Below are 19,703 nucleotides of genomic sequence, written 5' to 3' on the forward strand. Positions count from 1 at the left end.
AGTTCACAGTCGTGAGCTCTGTAAAGAAAATTGGGGGATTGCTTAACCAAAAGCTAATGGAAGGACCCCTGGAATCTGTTCCTTGAGGAATAGCTGAAATACTAAGGAGAATTAAAGTAAATTCTGGAGGATTGTGGCATAACTTTGGGTTGGTCCCAGGAAAAGTGAATGAGCTTCAAGATTTCAAATGATAAGGGAACTCTATGGGGAGGGGGAAGGAAAGAGTAGTACTGAGTTTATAGGATAAGTCTTTCGAAACTGTAGTATTAATAGTGTTAATAGTTAATAGTGCTTACTTTGTTTAATTCTTTTTGATATATAATAAAGTTTGTTTTTGTTTAAAAATGTGAAATCTTGTGACGCATTCCTGTTTGTTAATTGCTGGGTGTTCAGATTTTTTCCTTAAACCTTAATGGTCCCTAACAGGATCATAACACTCTTATGAGAGACTTTATCAAATGCCACCCAGAAGTCCATTATAAATAACATCTGTATACCTTCCCCTATCCACTATTTTAGTCACCTCTTCAAAAAATTTAATCAGGTTTGTCAGGCATGACCTACCCTTTACAAATCTATCCTGGCTCACTCTGATCAGCTGAAAATTTTCTAAGTGTTCAGTCGCTTTAGCCTTATTTGTAGGCTCTATTTCCCAAAAACAGGCGCTAGGCTAACTGGTCTATAATTCCCTGGTTTTCTTCTCCCAACTTTCTTAAGTAGTGGAATGGCATGGGCGGTTTTCCAATCTAAAGGACAGGTTCCTCAACTTTGAAAAATCATAGTTAGGGTATCTGCAGTATTCACACCTACTTCCTTTGAAACCCTGGGAAGGAAAACTTCTGGTCCTGGGTATTTGTCGCTCTGTAGTGCCTTTGTTTTCTTCACTATTGTCATTTTGCTTGGATTAATTTTGGTGAGTTCCTGACCCTGATTCAATATTAGCTTCCTTGAGATTTCCCTCATGCTGGCCTGTGGTTCTACTGCAAATGCTGATGCAATTATTCAACATGCCCAGGGATCCTTATTTTCATTGACAATATCACTGTTCAAAATTTCTTCACAAGAAAATCACAAGCAAGTATGATCCACTTCTGTCCATGATCTGGGAAAGTCACAAGTCCCTTTTGACTTCCTGGACATTTTGATGAGACAAACTTCAGAGAAGAAGATATCCATATGTAAGGAATGTATGAAACATTATCTGCTTTTTGCTCTTTACACATGCTGATAAGCCTGCTGTGTATTTCCAGTGTATTTTTTTTCTCCTTTTATGAGGGATAACTAATTGGATCTCCAAAAATATGATGACTTCTTTTTCTCCTTAGGTGGTCCAGGAGAGGGGAAGCTGTTCCCAGGAGATCAAATTATAAAGATTAACAATATACCCCTGGATGCTATTTCTCCGGAACACATCGATAATATTATCAGGTGAGGGTCGTTTTCGCATATTCAGTGGGTAGAAAGCTTTAATGATTACCAGCTAAATCTAAAATCTTTGATGTCCTCCATTCAAGGACCATAGGAGAAACATGAAGGATCTTTAGGTCTTTTAGTAGCTCAGTGTTAAATTTTCTTTGATAATGTTCCTGTGAAGTGACTTGAAAAGTTTTACCATGTTAAAGGCAAGTTGTTGTTGTTAGCAGCAAACTCAAAATAATTTTGATCGAGGAGGTGTGCAAAACTCACTGTTCTGTGCTCTAAAGGAAGGTCATCAACAGGATTGTATAGAGTGCCATGTGTCTCCTTAGTTGCACAACAATTCATCTAGAACTTGCTGTATAACCAGTGTTCTATAATATACACTGAGTTCTCCATTTCACAAACAGTCAAGTTGTCCATTACACACACAGTCGAATTCTCCATTATACACACAGCTGAATTAACACATAGCCAAATACTCCATTATAGACACAGCGCAGAATTTTCTGCTTGACGCGTGGGGGCGGACCCTGCACGTCAGTGTGTAAAATGACACATGGTGACGTCGGGCGAGCGTCCTCACATCATCGCGCGCCATTGCGATATTTCGCTGGGTGGGCGCAGCGATGAAGTTCGACACGTGCCCACCATTAACTAACGGGCTAGTTAAGGCCTGTAAATTGGCAAGCAATGCCAATTTTCAGGTGCCTGTGCGATCTTCGGGTCGGCGCACGGGTGCAACGGGCAAGAGACTTTTTAATAAAACTCACCCACGGGCAGGAGAAGAGGGCTCAGTGGGGTTGTCAATCTGGTCTGTGAAGTATTTATTGCAGAAAGTTTTTTAAACTTGCCTGTGTGATCTGTAGCAGTTCAGAACGAATTCCAGCAGCTTTCTGTGTACTTTGAACCTTCAAGTCAGCACTCTGCAGTCAGTAATCTTTATTGGGCCTACAGCTTTCCGGAGGCCTCCCTTTAGCCTGGGTATGGGTTCTGACATGTCCACTGGAGGCAGCTCCTCTGAGGAGGAAGGGAGGGCTAGAATAAGGAGGAGGCCAGGAGTGCACAATCAGTCTCCAGGGGAGCCATCTTTAGGAGTACGGGCGCAGGCACAAGGGGCACAGGGCCAAGAGGTAGTCCAAGGTGGAAGGGGCTGCAGAAGACGCCACTATCCTGCTGCCAGGGTATACAGGCGGCGAAGCAGCTACCACAATATGACTGAGGTGCAGTGCCAAAGGAGGCTCCGACTGTCAAGGGAGACAGTCAACTATATCTGTCAGATGATTGGCCCTGAGATCTCTCCTAACTATGTGGATGGACACCCCATGCCAGCGGCTCTGAAGGTCACAGTTGCCCTCAACTTCTATGCCTCTGGTTCCTTCCAGGGCTCGGTGGGGGATCTTTGCCGTGTCTCCCAATCAGCTGTCCACACTTGTGTCAAGCAGGTTACAGACGCTCTGTTCAGGCGTGCATTGACTTTCATCCACTTCCGCTGCAACCAGGCAAGTCAGACAGAGCGAGCCAGAGGCTTCACGGCCATTGCTGGCTTCCCCCGCATCCAGGGTGCAATAGACTGTACACATGTGGCCATCAAGGCACCAGCAGGTGAGCCCGGTGCCTTCGTCAACAGGAAGGGCTTCCACTCCATGAATGTGCAGATAGTTTGTGATCACAGGATGCAGGTTCTACAAGTTTGTGCAAGATGCCCAAGCAGCTCCCACGACGCCTACATCCTCAGACACTCCCAGGAGCCGGCGCGCTTCAGTGCTCCAACCCGGCTGGATGGATGGCTGCTGGGCGACAAGGGCTATCCCCTCAGAAGGTGGCTCATGACCCCTCTCTGCCATCCAAGAACAGAAGCTGAGCAGCGGTACAATAGGAGCCACGCCTCCACAAGGGCTGTGGTGGAGAGAGCCATTGGTCTTCTTAAAATGTGCTTCCAATGCCTGGACCGCTCAGGTGGCGCACTCCAGTACCCGCCAGATCGTGTCTCTGTGATAGTGGTAGCATGCTGCGCTCTCCACAATCTTGCGCTGGAAAGGAGGGACGCAGTGGACGATGAAGAAGTTGACGCAGTGGATGCGGCTGCACACGATGAGTCCAGCACTGATCCTGAGGATGAGGAAGCACAGGGGAATGATGAGGGGCTAAATGCTGACCCGGGACTACACCAAGGAGGCAGGGACACCCAGAAGACTTTAATCCAATGAACCTTCAGCTAGCTCCACACAAATGGATCAGGAGGACCAGCCTTGCCTGGAGCTTCCATACTCAGCACTTAAGTGCTAAATCTGCCACTTCATCAGCTTCAACTGAGGGCTTTGGACATAAACCTCAATGTCCACTCAAACACTCATGACAATGTATGTAAAACATACAAATGCAGAACAAAGGAGCCACCCTCAGCCATGGTAACACATCTGGTTTTAATTTTCACCATCATAAGGTCGCACAAAATCAAACCAAAACGTTTTTCCAGCAGAAACAAATAATAATTCCCTAATCTAGGGCCAACACAAAAGCACTAGTGAGAAACCCGTGGTGTGCCTAAGGTGCCTTATGCTTACATTTTACGGGTGCCATGTCTTGGTGCTGCCCCATTGCTCGGAGCGGCATCTGAGACAGCCTGCTGACTCTGCTGTCCTGTTGGCCTCGATAACCTTGGCGGCCGTCCTCTGGCCCGTGGAGCCTGTGCTGGCCCCACCTGGGAGGGATCTGCCAGGTCCACAGCTGGCATCTCCCCAGTCATCGCAACCTCACTGGACGAAGCAGGCACTGGGAGAGGGGCAGTCCAGAGCGCCCTGAGAGGAGCCTGCAGAGACGACAGGCAGCTGCTCCGCCGATGTGAGGTCACATTGGACCTCCCTGATCACCGTCGATAGATGGGCAATGAGCTGGGAAGCTTGAAGCCCACACCATCTTCCACATTGGCAATGACCAGCTGTGGCCACTGGTGCTGTGAGGGCTTTGCAGGTCCGAGCGTAACCCCAGGAGAAGCTGCTTGTTCTCCTGGAAGCCCCTCTCCATGAGAGTCGCCACTCTCTCCATGGAGGAAGCATGATGCTCTGCCATGAGGCTCATTGCATCAGTGATGCTCCACGTGGACTCCTCCACCACGGATACCAAGCAAAGTACAGCCTCATGTAACACTCCCAGATGCTCCCGCACACCCGGCCGCATTTCCTGCAGCTGCTGCATCGCAGACGACTCCAGAGGCACATCATCAGGCCCCGACTCAGCATGTGTCTGGTCCCCTGCAGTCCTCCGGCTGCTGGCTCCATTGGCACTCTCTGTCTCTGCCAGCCCCTCCAGCGATTGTGAAGTGCCCTCTCCACTGTGCCCCGGGACACTAGCCGATGTTGCAATGCCCACCGAGGTGCTAGTATCTGCGCTGGTGTCTGCCTGGCAGAAATGGTGTGACACAGCTGACAGTTGAGGGCCCTCAGGTGTGAGAGGGGGCATCTGGAATTGCTCCTGGTGGACAGGCTCTGAAGATGCTGAAATGAACAACAAGGACTGTGGATCAGTTAGCGTCCACACAGTGACACACTTCATCCCTTTCCCCCTGGCTCATTATGTGCTCAACCTTCCAGAACCTATGGAGGCGAATATTGGTGGGGTGGCAAATAGTCAGGAGGAGACCCTAACATTACAGGTGGATACAAACTGGCTGGTCAGATGGCCTAAGGAATGCCAAATGGAATATTATGTGGATAAGTGTGAGGTGACACACTTGGGCAGGAGAAACAAGGTACAGGAATACATGAGGAATGGTAGGACTGTGGAAAGTAAGGAGGATCAGAGGGACCTTGCTGTGCATGTTGACAGGCCTGTTAAGGTACTGGGACAGGTACATAAGGCGTTTAAGAAGGTAAATGCCATACTTGCCTTTATTAGCTGAGGAATAGAATATAGGAACAGGGAGGTCATGTTGCAAGTGCAGAAAACGCTGCCCAGGCCACAGCTATAGTTCTGCGTGCAGTTGTGAAATGCGCTTCATGGGAGGGATGTGATTGGAGTGGAGAGAGTGCAGAGGTTGCTGACCAGGATGCTGGCTGGGCTGGAGAGTTTGACTTATGAGGAGAGACAGCATAGACTGGGGATATTTCCCCTGGAGCAGAGGAGAGTGAGGGGTGACATTACTGAGCATTATAGCATTGTGAGGGGCATAGATAGGGGCGACAGAAAGGAATTTTTCCCCTTGGCAGAGGGATGAGTAACCTATTGGCATTGATTTAAGGTAAGGGGCATGAGGTTGACAGGTGAGGTGATGAGCAACTTTTGGACACAGTAATGTGGGACACACTGCCTGAAAAGGTGGCGGATGCAGAAACCCTCCTAACATGTAATAAGTATTTGGATGCGCAGTTGCAATGCCATGGCATACAAGGCCGTGGGGATAGTCCTGGGAAATGGGATAAGGCAACTTTGGAAGGTGCTTGACACGTGCATTCTCGAAGGGCTGAGGGACCTTTGTCTATGACCCACACGTCTGACTCTATCAGTCTGTGACCGAGCAATGTTGCTACAATAACAAATCAAATAATCATCAGTGCTATGGATGGTGGGAAGACAGAGCGGATCTCACTGTTGTCCTCAAATTCCTGGCCGTTCCACCCCAGCCTCATCGACACCAGTGGACCTGGGCGCATGGCGCCTCCCAAGCTCCAGGGCCTCCTGCTCGAAGCGGCTTAAAATCATCAGCTGGGCCTGGCCGCCTCCAGTTTGCAAACGCTCACAGTCATTGTGAGCATTCTTCTCCTGAAATACAGAGAAGACCATTCATTGGGGCTAATCACACATGGACTGTGCATGCGCACGTCGCACCCCAACCACAGTGACCCATATCAGGCCTCCAGTGCTTCCTCTCCCCGCTACTGCTGATCAGTCACACAAAGATAGTACGCCTGCTCCCAAACCCCTCCCAACGGCCACCTTGGACACATTCTGCATCCATCACTTTAGGAAACACACGGTCTCAGCTCCCTTAGCAAGGAGACACAACTACATGCAGCGTCGAGGGCAGCAGATGGTTCTTGGCCACGACACCTTGAGGTTCCCCTTCCACAATCTCATCACCGTGAATAGGACATGTGTTGGAGTTCTGAGTATGTGCCTAGCTGCATCTCCTGCTGGTTGCCCCCAGACTAGTCATGTGCGACTAAGAGCAACACATGGTGCGGGGGAGAACTCATCTCCTCATGAACCACTCAGGCTGATGTAAGCATGGGCACTATCTGCTTGCCCACCCAGTGTATGAGAAATGCCCAACATGATTCAATGCAGTCACAACAGTAACACTTGGTGGGGGGGGGCCCTCAAAGGCTAAGGCCACCTGCTGGGTTAAATGCCCAATGCCAACATGGTACTCACCCTTCCAGAGGGCAACAAATTGTTGAAGCGCTTACGGCACTGGATCCAGGTGCGCCGTACCAAGTCGCGGGAACTCACCACCTCCGCAACCTCCTCCCAGGCATGTTTGGTCATGTGGGAGGGCCTCCTCCTCCTATCCTGAGTATCCAACACCTCCTGCCGTGTTGCCACCTCCTCAAGGAGGGCAGCAAGGTAATCATCAGAAAAGCGAGGGGCACATTGCCCCCCCCCGCCCGCTGGCCTACCCTGCAGCCTGCCCTGCTCCTGTGGCAGACCCTGCAGCCTGCCCTGCTCCTGTGGTAGACCCTGCAGCCTGCCCTGCTTTTGTGGATGACCCTGCAGCCTGCCCTGCTCCTCTGCCCTTCCTTCCAGCCTGCCCTGCTCAGCAGACCCCCTGCGGTTTGATCTCGAGGTGGCCATTGCGAACAGCCTACAGGAAGCAACCAGGCAATTCATTTAAACAGACTGCTGGGTCGCCATTGAACCTGGCGGTCTGTGCATGCCCGTCGCAGCCTGCACACTCCCGCTATCCACGGGAGTCAGAAATGCGCTGGGCGGGTCTTAATTGGCCCACTCACGTAAAATGGCGGCACGGATCCAATCGCGGGCGCCAATCGGGTCCACGCCCGCCCGCATCCACTCCTGCTCTGCTCGCCGCTAAATGGAAAATTTTGGCCACAGTCAAGCACTCCATTATACACACACAATTGAATACCCCATTACACACACAGTTGAATACCCCATTACATACACAGTTGAATACCCCATTACACACACAATCGAGTACTCCAATGCACATACAGATAAATATTCCAATCCTTGCAGCTCCAGGACTTAGTGCATGGGTGGGCAGCATTACTGAAGAATCTTTCAGTAAACCTTACCATAAAATAATGCTGGTTTGCTTTCTGTTAAAGGTCTAATCCAGGGTCAGACTGGCAAACAGTGTTGGCTGAGTCAGCCTGTGTGTCATTCACGTTGTCTGGTTGGGATTCCAGTTCTGCCAGACAGAGTGTGTGTGACTGGGCTCCCATTTGTGTAGAAGTCCTCACTGCAATCCAAATTTAAATATAAATGCAAAACATATGGGAGGCAGGGCTCGCATGAGCAAAATATGTAAGCATAATTATTGTTAGAGTTATGAAGTCCCCCCTTAGATGTGTTTTAAACTCTGATTTATACTGCCTTCAGGCTCAAACCCAAATGGTGTGAGACTGATGTCTTCATGCAAGTTCACGCAACATCTGTCTGGACTTGAGGGAGACAGTTTAAAGTCTCACACCATTTGAGTTTGATCCCTGGATTTATATTGCAGCTTTAGTGCCTTTGTGAACCAGAAACTCTTCTGATGCTGAAGTCAAAGTGTAAGTGCATGATTGAAGGACAGGCTGAGTGAGGTAGGCCAAGTAGGATGAATCATGCTGGTACGTGCTGCTGTTAAGTATAAGACTGTGACCTTTTGATGTGTTCTCCCAGTAAGTAAGATTTAATACCAGAAGCTCAATTTTGCAAGATTGAGCCAGGCATCATTTTCTTTGCTCTGTACTTGTATGGCTTTAATGATTTTTGAATTGCTTGTTGCAGGGAATGTGGTAACACAATTACAGTCACTGTGCTTCGAAATACCTCAGTAAGTACAACTTTTTTACTTAGCAGAGTTACCCAATGCTATTAGTGGTCATCAGGGTGAATTTCCTTTGGGCTTTTCTTCTTGTGCTGCTGTAAACTGGGTTTGTGCTGAACTCCTGCCAAAATTATTCTGGCACAGCAGAGCCAGTCCAGAAGAGACTTGCCTGCCGTGTTTCAGACTGTGTATAGTCAGTAACTAAATACTTTCATTGGACATGCATCTGCACTGGCAGCTTTGAATGACATGACACTCCTCTCAGCTGTAGGTGTAATGGACCAATAACTGGTATGTAGGCAGGTGTCATCCATATCTATAATTGACACTTGTACCAGGGCATAGGAACAGGAGTAGGTCCTTTAACCTGTTCCACCTGTCAATGAGATCATGGCTGATTTGTTCCTCATCTCCATTTACTCGCTTTTGCTTACTATCCCTTAATACCCTTACCCAACAAAAATCTATCAAGCTCAGTCTTGAAAATTTTAATTGACCCATCATCCATGGCACTTGGAGAGAGGATTCCAGATTTCCTGAAGTAAGCTTGCAGCAAGCTACCTGTGTTAGAGCTGGATGCTTTATTTTCAGTGAGCACTTGATGAGGCTTGATGAGGCTGAACTCTGGTCCAAGAGTGACCCAAATTCGACCAGTTCATGTTGAAAGGGTCAACTGATGGTTCCATGGATGACGTGGTGTTAAGCCACACAATCAAAGGAGATTCCAGGCTATATACAGGGTGCAAGTGGAGATGTGAATAATTAATCTCAGCATTTCCTAAGGCGGAGCCAAAACAGTCAACTAATGCTTCTGCTTTCTATTGTTGGCTAGATGTCCATGCGATGAGTGGACATTGGATGAGTTTCAGTGTCGTAGTGGGAGCACTGCACTGTTGGTTAAACTGAGACGCTATGTACCGTCTCAAGATATACGTAAAAGATAGCATGATACAATTCGAAGAAATGTTCTCCCTGGTGTCCTTGCCAATATTTATCTCTCAACCAATATCAATAAAGCAGATTATCATCATTATTTCATTGCTTTCTTTTAATTCATTTGTGGGATATGGGCATCGCTAGCAAACCTAGCGTTTATTGCCTATCTTTAATTGCCCTTGAGAAGGTGGTAGTGAGCCGCTTTCTTGGAATGCTGCAGTCCATGTGGTGAAAGTATTCCCACAGTGCTGTATGGGAGAGATTCCAGGACTTTGACCCAGTGATGATGAAGAAATGATAATATAAATCCAAGTCAGGATGTGTGACTTGAAGGGGAACCTGGAAGTAGTGCTGTTTTTAAAATGGCTGTTGCATTTTCTACATTATACTAGTGGCTACAATACATAAGTAATTCATTGGCCCAGATGCAGTTTGAGGCTTGCTGAGCTTCTGAAAGGTGCTACAGAAATGCAAGTCCTTTCCGTTCTTTATTAAAACTAGTTGCATCTCAATCTCCTTGAAATTTTTGTCTCTACATTTTCAGTGGTAAAATTATTTGCCATATGATTTAAAATACTTGAACCAGTTCAATGGATCTCGATTTCAACGTGCTGTAGATGTACTATGTTTGAACTTCCTCAGAGTGGCAATCAGCGTCAGATTGCCACTCCGATCCCAGTTACTTACCCGAAATCCTGTCTCGCCCGACCTTCCAACTCAGGCTGGGTGAGATCTGGCTAATGCATAGCATTAAGTCCAGCTCTGTGGAAGGGAAAGAAGCCACACCCCAGTTTTTACGGTATTAACTGCAGTAAAGCAGGTAAGTTTAAAGGTCCATGACAGGCCAGGGAAAAGGCAAGTGTATAAAATAAGTGTGTAGGATTTGGTGTGGTGGGGGGTAGTCGGGCCTTGGGGGAAGGGGTGAGTCACGGTTGGTGGGGAGGTGGTCAGGGAGTAGGGCCTCGGTGTGGGGGGGATAGGCGGGCCTCATGGCAGGGAGCCGGGCCACAAGGGGGCAGTTGGGCCTCAGGAGGATGGGGGCTGTCAGGTATTATGGGGTGGGGGCTCTCGGGCCTTGTGGGGAAGGGGTCGGGCCTCAAGCCTCAGGGTGGTGATGGGGGAGTTGGGCCTCAGGAGGATCGGGCCTCGGAGGGTGGGGAGTAGGAACTTGGAGGTTGGGCCTCGGTGGTGAGGGTCAGGCCTCAGGTAGGGATTTCAGGCCTGAGTGGGGGAGTCAGGCCCTGGGGAGTAGGGGGGGATGTTGAGCCTTGGGGGGGTGGGGGTGGTCAGGCCTCGAGGGGGTGGGGGGGCGTGGGTCCTCTGGGGTGGTGTCAGGCTTTGGGGTGGGGGGGTCGGGTTGGGTCAGGCCTGGGGTGGGGTTTTGGGTTGGGTTGGTCTTGGCGGGGGGTTGGTTTGGGTCGGGACCTAGGGTGGGGGGTTGTGTGACAGAGGAGGAAACTCAGTCACTAGGAGGGTTTAAAATTGATGAGTAGGAGGTATCGGATAGGTTGTCGGTACTTAAAGTTGATAAGGCACCAGGACTGGATAAGGTGCATCCTAAATATTGAAGGAAGCGAGAGTGGAAATTGCAGAGGCACTGCCAATAATCTTTCAATGTTCCCTGGATTTGGGGGAAGTGCCGGAGGACTGGAGAATTACAAACATTACGCTCTTGTTCAAAAAAGGCTGTAAAGATCTGTCCTGCAATGACAGACCAGTCAGTTTAACTTTGGCGGTGGGGAATCTTCTAGAAACAATTATTCGGGATAGAATTAATAGTCACATGGAAAAATGTGGATTGATTCGGAAGAGTCAGCATGGATTTGTTAAAGGAAAATCATGTCTAACTAACTTGCTGGAGTTTTTTGAAGAGGTAACAGAGATGGTTGATGAGGGCAAGGCCATTGATGTGGTGTATATGGACTTCCAAAAGGCGTTTGATACAATGCCACACAACAGGCTTGTGAGGAAAGTTATAGGTCATGGAATAAAAGGGACGGTAGCAATGTGGATACAAAATTGGTTGAGGGATAGAAAATAGAGAGTAATGGTTAATGGGTATTGTTCAGGCTGGAAGAAGGTTTGTAGTGGGTCCAAACTGATGCCCCCCCTAAGACTAACCCAACTCAAACCCCCACCTCAGGCCCGAATCAACACAACAAAGGATACTATTCTAAAGGGCGTGCAGGAGCAGAGAGTCCTGGGTGTATATGTACATAAGTCATTAAAGGTGGCAGGACAGGTAGAGAGAGCTGTTTCTAAAGCATACAGTATTCTAGGCTTCATTAATAGGGGCATAGAGTATAAGAGCAGAGAGGTTTTGATGAAGTTATATAAGACACTGGTTAGATCTCAGCTGGAGTACTGTGTACAGTTCCTGGCGCCACACTATAGGAAAGATGTGAAGGCATTGGAGAGACTGCAGAGGAGGTTTACGAGAATGGTTCCAGGGATGAGACACTTCAGTTATGAGGAAAGATTGGAGAAGTTGGGACTGTTTTCCTTGGAGAGGAGAAGGCTAATAGGAGACTTGATAGAAGTTTCCAAAATCATGAGGGGCCGGACAGAGTAGATAGGCAGAAACCATTTCCGCTCGTAAACGGATCGAGAACGGGATGAGAGTTGGGCCGGTTGGTGGAGAAGAGTCCCCATGGGTTTGGGGGGAGTCCAGTTGGTGTGTAGTCATGGGGTGGAGGGAGACCCTTGGGTTATCCAGGGGACAGGGCATCCCGTGGGTGGGGTGAGACCGCTGGAAGGTTGGGGGAGATCCTGTGGCGGGGAGTGGGGGGGGGGGTCAGGAGGTTGTGCGAGTCCTGTGGGAGGGACTTGGGGGGACTCTCTGGGGAGGTCAGGGGCTGTGGGGTATCCTTCGGGGGGTTTGGTGTGGGTCTGTGCAATAGTTACCCAGAAGTTAGAAGAGGTTTTAATTTTGTATCTTTCTCTGGGTAACTATTGGTGTAACCCAGTTGAACCATTCGAAGTTTGCGATTTAAATCGCATTTTTCGGATGCCTCCCAGTGCAGGGCAATTGTCCAGTGGAAGTTTGCACTTCCAGGCAATTGCTGTGCAAACCTTACCTGGGAAGTTTGGAAGGAGTTTCCCCAGCATACCTTTGGGGAACGTCCCCAATATGATGCTGGGAAGCTCAAAAGTTATGACCCATACATCTGTGCACATTTCCTGTTAATATTTTTCATTATAAATTTGTGTGTCCTTGTTTATAATGGCCAATGCAAACTACAATTACACTGTGCTGCCACTGGAGATCTGTACAGAGGGACTCATAATGGAAATGTTAAAATAAAGACAAAACGTATGACTTTGTAATGGGTTATGTATGCATATCCTGGTTCCATTATCCTCCACCCTCTCTTCTTGCCTCATTTGAAAGTTACTCTTGATCTTGACTTTGCGCAATGCTAAGGGAGATTAACTAGTGTCCAGATAAAAATCTTGGGACATGTCATGCTGCAAAGTCTATGTCATATTTGCATCTCATTGGCTAAAATATCATATGTAAGAATCAATGCCAGCTTCAGCTGTACAGATGGGAGGGTTAATTCCGCCATCCCATCCTCCCAGTGGAAGGTGGAGCAGGCCAGAGTATCAGGACCACTGTATTGTAACTCTGTCTCCAGCATGTGCTGTCCACCAGGGTGCCTCCCCACTGGCAGCATGACATCACAGGATTAACCCTTGGAATCTTACTAATGAATCAGAAGCATGTTAAGGAATATAGGAGAAAAGACCTTGCATTTATGTAGCATTAGTCACATCCTTGGGACCATCCCATGATGCATCACATATACTTTTGAACTGCAGTTTTAGTTTGTCATGCAAAGTGTGTATGGTCAGATAGAAGAAGGAATAAAGAGGACAAGGCGTGAGGGAGCCTGTACCAGGCCTCCTTCAGCTTTGTCTCTTGCCATGGCTATGACTCTGCTCCCTGCCTGTGGTGATCAGCATGATTTTTTTCCACAGGGGAGAATATGTAGGCAGCGTTGGCCTCCTTTACTGGGAGCCTCCTGTCTTGAGTTGTGGCCAGTCTTCTCCTACAAGAAAGAAGGGAGTACATTAGTGACAGTCTTGCGCGATGTTTAGAAAATGGGCTGATATGCTGTCTGTAAGATGTGAGCTGTAGGGAAGTGAGGGTTGAAATAGTGGTGAGTGTGTGAGTATGAGGAGAAGGATATAGATTGAAGTGAGGTGCAGTGATTATCAGAGAGTGAAGGGAAACAGGGGACGGAAGTATTGTGAGTAGTGAGGCTGGAGGTGGCGAAGGCGTGAGCAGAGACTATGAGGGTGGTGTCCATACCTTAACAACTGTGGTGAGGACATTGAACTTCTTTTGGCATTGCAGCCATGTTCGGGAAGCTAAACTTCTAGCGCTGACCTTCTGAATAATTTTAATGGGCTGTCAGCAGTAATTTAACATGCTATCTGGGACCATACGAAAAGGAATCTGCAGCATGCACTCCACCCTTTGCACTTCCATTTTAGGTTGTAATCAAACTTCTAGGCCTCAGAACATCAATGCAGGGAATCCCTTAATACAACACATTGCCAGCAATGAATGTCAGTGCTGTGGTTTAAATGTAATGTTTTCTGTTTGTATTCAGGGGCCCAAGTCATCATTCATTACTGAAGAAAAACGAGCCAGATTGAAAAGCAACCCAGTCAAAGTGCGCTTTGCTGAGGAAGTGATCGTCAATGGCTGCACACAGGTTTGTGCCTCCCGCAGGCATTTATCCCACTGATGGGTTCAGGCTGACCATAATTATTCTGGTTTAGTCTCTGTTTTGGATTGGGCACGTTTTGTTTTTCTATAAAATATTGGATGCCTGGTTGTCTAGATGGGCCCTGCCGGACTAGAACCAAGGCTGTCAGGGGTGAGCATCAGAGATTGGTGGACAGTCAAGCAACAATCAGGAATGTGCCAAGCAGGGAACAAAGAGGCCATGCACAAGCAACGTTCCCTATAAGATGTGCTCATTTGCGGCTGCTCGCCATCTTAAAGGGACTGCAACAAGTCGGCCGTACACAGCAAACAGAAATTAGAGGGACTATTGGTCACCCCTCCAATACAGATACCCTTTTCTATCTACAGTCTTACCAAGAAGGGTTAAAGGAGTGGGTAATTTTGACTGTATAGTGTGGTGTAGTCATAAGTCTGTTTATGAAGAAGAGCTCTATGATTATCCAGAATGCCAAGAATTATCCAATAATCTTGGTTTGTGTTTTATATGATAATATATACTGAACATTCAGTAACTTCTTCTGCTTTGACATATGAAAGCATTTTTCCACCAGCCTTGAGCCCCATGTTGTTTTAACAAGTCTGGTTGGCTCCAGTACGTGACATATAAGCTCAGCTAGGGGCCGATTTCAGGACACCTGGGCTGGTGTTTGTGTCCTGCTTGGACATGGAGATGAATGGATGCACCAATTTGGCTGAAGTTAAAAAGGCAACTAATTATTTTCTGCTTGCTAATTATATAAAACTAAACAAGTCCAATGGCCTTGGCCAGGGTGACAGCCAGATGATGCCACATTGTAATTATGGTCCAATTTGCATATTGTTACAATGTCTGCAGAGGCTAATAACTTTTAAAAAGATATGTAAATTCCAGTGACTAAATGGTAGGATCACACAAGGTTTCAAGTTTTAAGACTTTTACTGTAACAAACAAACAAAAAACAACATTAAATAAACACTACTTTGTAGGCAACATATACTCTAAGATACAGAAAAGAAACTCCCTATTTAACTTTTAGCATGACTGAAGATCTACTGCTACAGTTACACCTTACACTCTCCCTTCAGTAGAACTCTTGATTTTCCCAGAACCAAGGCCAAAGCTACTTTCCACTCCTGATGGCCTGTTTCCTTTTATCCTTTCCCCGCCTGGTAACTTCTAATTCCATAATTGACTTTTATTGTGTGGGTTACACTGGAGATTCCTTCCCTCTAGTCCAAGCTAGGTAAATCTTCCAGTCTCCTTTAAATCCTCACAAGCTTGATCTCTTTAATCTGAACATGAGCTCCTACCCATGTTCTGCGTGGTGAACAATAGGGTCAGCAGTTTCTCTGCTTCAGGTGCAGGACTAGCTGCCTCCATCTCCTGCTCTCTCTCAAATATCAGCTGACGGACTCGTGTCTTCAGGGATATCTTAGTAAAACTGTAACCCAATACCACAATGAATTTGTATGGACCTTTCCCCTTTCAAAATTCATCTCCGTGGCAGTGTGAATCACATGAGCCTTATATCCAGACAGAAATGCTAATTAGCCATCCTCTAGACATCCAGCTACATTTTATCTTGGAATTACACCGACAATTCATAGTAGAACCATTTATAAAACCTGACAGTCCTAACTGTGAGACTTGGAGACTAATAATCTACCCACTGTCAGCACAACTGCTCTTACTATTTTTACAGATGTGAACATCGAGCACTTTCTTCCCAGTAAGATAATCTGAGCCCCCTAACCTATAACAACCAAGTCACCAAGGCTTGTTGTTGGGCAGAATTCAGAGCAGGTCATATGACCCCCTCATTCCTCAATTTTACCTTAAATTAAAGAGACAGTCCAAAACAAAACAATGTTATAAACTTTGTATTTGTAACAATATGCCCATCTCTTCCTGGGTGGGAAGTTCCAAACTTTGGCACAAGTTGATTTCAGGGGATCAGAATAGCTGTATAAATGAGCAGGGATCTGCCTGGAAGGGCCTCTGTTTAATTTCTTTCCCTTCCCACCCCCAACAAGGGCCAGTGCAGATGGGAATTTTACTTTTAAGACTCTCCCAAAGTCCCCAGTGAGGAGTGAGCCCCAGTTTAACGTTGTTGCTGCAAAGTTCCAGTCACTGCAGGGCAGCAAATCTGTTGACTTCAAAGATATAAGATTTGGTTAGAATAAGGAAGCGTGATTCTATATCTCTGATAAGATTAAATTGATCAGAAATTGCTGGAGGAAATGACCTTGGAACCAAGGCTGTACCTTCCAGCGATCTTCTTTGGTACCACTGGAATCTGTGGGGTCAGTGGATGGTCACTTATTTGCGTGACACTGCCAGGGACCCGTGCCTCTTCTTCTTGAGGTTACAAAGCTCAGCATGCACCAGACATGGGGTGGATGTTGGGCTCCCTGCTGCCTCATGCCAAGGTGGCTGCTCTCGTTTATGTTATTACTTTTTCTTTGGATGTTCAGCCTATGACTCAGCACGCTCCCCCAACCCCTACCTTCCCCACCCTTGCCACCCCACCTAGCCGACATGTGGAGCCCACTTTCACTTATCAAGTTGCAAGTGCATATCTTCCATTGGATCTACCAAGCTCCAGACCTAATTTCAGGCACCTCTGAGGCTGGAAATGCTGGAGCTTCAGGTGGAGCACCCCCCACCCCTGACTCCTTGTCTTTAGCATTGTCCCCTCTGAGCTAGTGGCCTTGTTTGGGATGGTCTCCAGACAAGGCCACAGGAAACCCCAAAGTGAGTTAAGGGCACAGGTAGACACATGGCAGCAGGATGTCATTGCTATAACGGAGACCTGGCTAAAAGAGGGATAAAACTGGCAGCTTAATATCCCTGGTTATAGAGTCTTCAGACACGATAGAGTAGGAGATAAAAAAGGAGGGGGGGTAGCACTAGTGGATAAAGAATCAATTCCAGTTATGAGAAGGGATGATATACTAAATGGGTCAACAAACGAGGCTTTATGGATTGAGCTTAGAAATAAAAAAGGGGCAGTCACACTACTGGGAGTATACTACAGACCCCCAAATAGTGAAAGGGAGTTAGAAGAACAAATATGTAGGCAAATTTCTGCTTGTAAGAACAAGAGGGTAATAATAGTAGGAGACTTCAACTATCCTAATATCAGCTGGGATTTAAACAATATAAGGGGCACTGAGGAAGAAAGACTCATGCAGTGTGTCCAGGAAAATTTTTTCAACCAATTAGTGACAAACCCAACGAGAGGAGATGCAATTCTAGACCTAGTCTTGGGGAACGAAGAAGGGCAAGTGGGTGAAGTGACAGTTGGCGACCATATCGGGGACAGTTGATCACAATTCAGTTAGATTTAGCATTACCATGGAAACGGACAGAGATAAGGCAGGAGTAAAAGTCTTGAACTGGGGGAAGGCAAATTTTGCAGAAATGAGAAGGGACTTGACTGAGGTGGACTGGACATGATAAAATGCTGGAGGATAAAACAGTGGAAAACCAGTGGGAAGCACTAAAAAGCGAGATCATAATTGTACAAAGTAGACATGTCCCCTACAAAAATAAGAGTGGTACTGCCAAATTTAGACCCCCCTGGTTGTCTAGAGGAATACAGGGGAAGATCAAACAGGAAAAGAAAGCATACGATAGGCACAAAGAACTAAGGACTGCAGATAGCCTAGATGAATATAGGAAGTGCAGGGACAAAGTAAAAAAGGAAATAAGGAAATCAAAGAGAGGGCATGAAAAAAGATTAGCAAGTAAAGTTAAAGATAACCCAAAGATGTTTTACCAATACATTAATGCTAAAAGGTTAGTTAAGGAAAAAGGGGGACCTATCAGAGATGAAGATGGAAACTTGTGTGTAGATGCAGAGGCTGTGGGAAGGGTTTTGAATGAATATTTTGTCTCCATGTTTACAAAGGAAAGGGAGGATGTAGACATAGTAGTCCAGGAGGAACACTGTGAGATATTGGATGGGATAGTCATAAAGAGAGAGGAAGTGCTCGAAGGGTTGAAATCCTTGAAAGGTGATAAGTCACCAGGGCCAGATGGATTGTTTCCGAGGCTGCTGAAGGAAGTCAGGGAGGAGATAGCAGATGCTCTGAGGATGATTTTCCAATCTACACTAGATACAGGGGAGGTACCGGAGGATTGGAGAAATGCAAACGTAGTTCCATTGTTTAAAAAGGGATCAAAGGAAATGCCAAACAATTATAGGCCAGTTAGTCTTACATCGGTGGTGAGCAAATTAGTAGAATCAATCCTGAGAGATAGGATTAACTGTCATGTGGAAAGGCATGGACTAGTCAGGGATGGTCAGCATGGATTTGTTAAAGGAAGGTCTTGCCTCACAAATTTGATTGAATTCTTTGAGGAAGTGACAAGAAGGGTTGATGAAGAAAGTATAGTGGATGTTGTGTACATGGATTTTAGCAAGGCATTTGACAAGGTCCCACATGGCAGATTGGTCAGGAAAGTAAAAGCCCATGGGATTCAGGGTAATGTGGCAAACTGGATAAAAGGTTGGCTTTGTAACAGGAAACAAAGGGTAATGGTCGATGGATGCCCTTGCGAATGGAAAGTTGTCTCAAGTGATGCTCCACAGGGCTCGGTGTTGGGACCCTTGCTGTTTGTGTTATATATTAACAATTTGGACGTGAATGTGGGGGACACGATTGGGAAATTTGCAGATGACACAAAGATTGGCCGAGTAGTGGATAGTTTAGAGGATAGCCATAATCTCCAAAACGATATAGATGGGTTGGTGGAGTGGGTGGTAAAGTGGCAGATGGATTTTAACATAGAGAAGTGTGAGGTCATACATTTAGGGAGGACAAACAGTTATAGGGATTACAAAATAAATGGGAATATACTAAGAGGGGTAGATGAAGTGAGAGATCTTGGTGTACAAGTACACAGGTCCCTGAAGGCAGCAGTTCAAGTAGACAAGGTTGTAAAGAAGGCATATGGAATGCTCTCCTTCCTTGGGAGAGGTATAGGATACAAAAGTAAGGATATAATGTTGGAATTGTATAAAACACTGATGAGGCCACAACTGGAGTATTGTGTGCAGTTCTGGTCACCACATTACAGGAAGGACGTAATAGCTCTGGAGAAAGTGCAGAGGAGGTTTACAAGAATGTTGCCAGGGTTAGAAAAGTGTAGCTACGAGGAGACACTGGATAGGTAGGGGTTATTTTCCTTAGAACAAAGAAGGCTGAGAGGTGACTTGATTGAGGTGTACAAAATTATGAGGGGAATAGATAGAGTGGACAGGATAAAATTATTTCCCTTGGTGGAGAATTCTAGAACCAGGGGACATAGATTCAAGATAAGTGGCAGAAGGTGTAGGGGGGACATGAGGATACGCAGAGGGTAGTGGGTGTCTGGAATTCGCTGCCTAAGTTGGTGGTAGAGGCAGAAACTCTAAACTCTTTTAAAAAGTACCTGGATCTGCACCTTAAGTGCTGTAAGCTGCAGGGCTATGGGCGGGTGCAGGAAGGGGTGGGATTAGAAAGGGCACCTGGGTATCCTCGGGCTGGCATGGACAAGACGGGCTGAAAGGCTTCCTTCTGTGCTGCAACTTTTCTATGGTTCTATGGTACCTCTGTATCCGGTGGAGA

The 19,703-nt window shown here is 46.8% G+C and overlaps 1 protein-coding gene across 1 annotated transcript in view; it reads left to right on the forward strand.

Annotated features, from left to right (window-relative positions):
- frmpd1a (FERM and PDZ domain containing 1a) overlaps positions 1–19,703 on the forward strand; it is a 105,683-nt gene that overhangs the window by 19,933 nt on the left and 66,047 nt on the right. Inside the window, exons 3-5 of the mRNA XM_078559477.1 lie at positions 1,326–1,428; positions 8,374–8,419; positions 13,969–14,073. Of these exons, the coding sequence (XP_078415603.1) occupies positions 1,326–1,428; positions 8,374–8,419; positions 13,969–14,073 (254 nt within the window). The remainder of the gene's footprint in view (positions 1–1,325; positions 1,429–8,373; positions 8,420–13,968; positions 14,074–19,703) is intronic.

The sequence above is a fragment of the Cetorhinus maximus genome, chromosome 2 (genome assembly GCF_964194155.1).
Source record: "Cetorhinus maximus chromosome 2, sCetMax3.hap1.1, whole genome shotgun sequence".
NCBI classification, from domain to species: domain Eukaryota; kingdom Metazoa; phylum Chordata; class Chondrichthyes; order Lamniformes; family Cetorhinidae; genus Cetorhinus; species Cetorhinus maximus.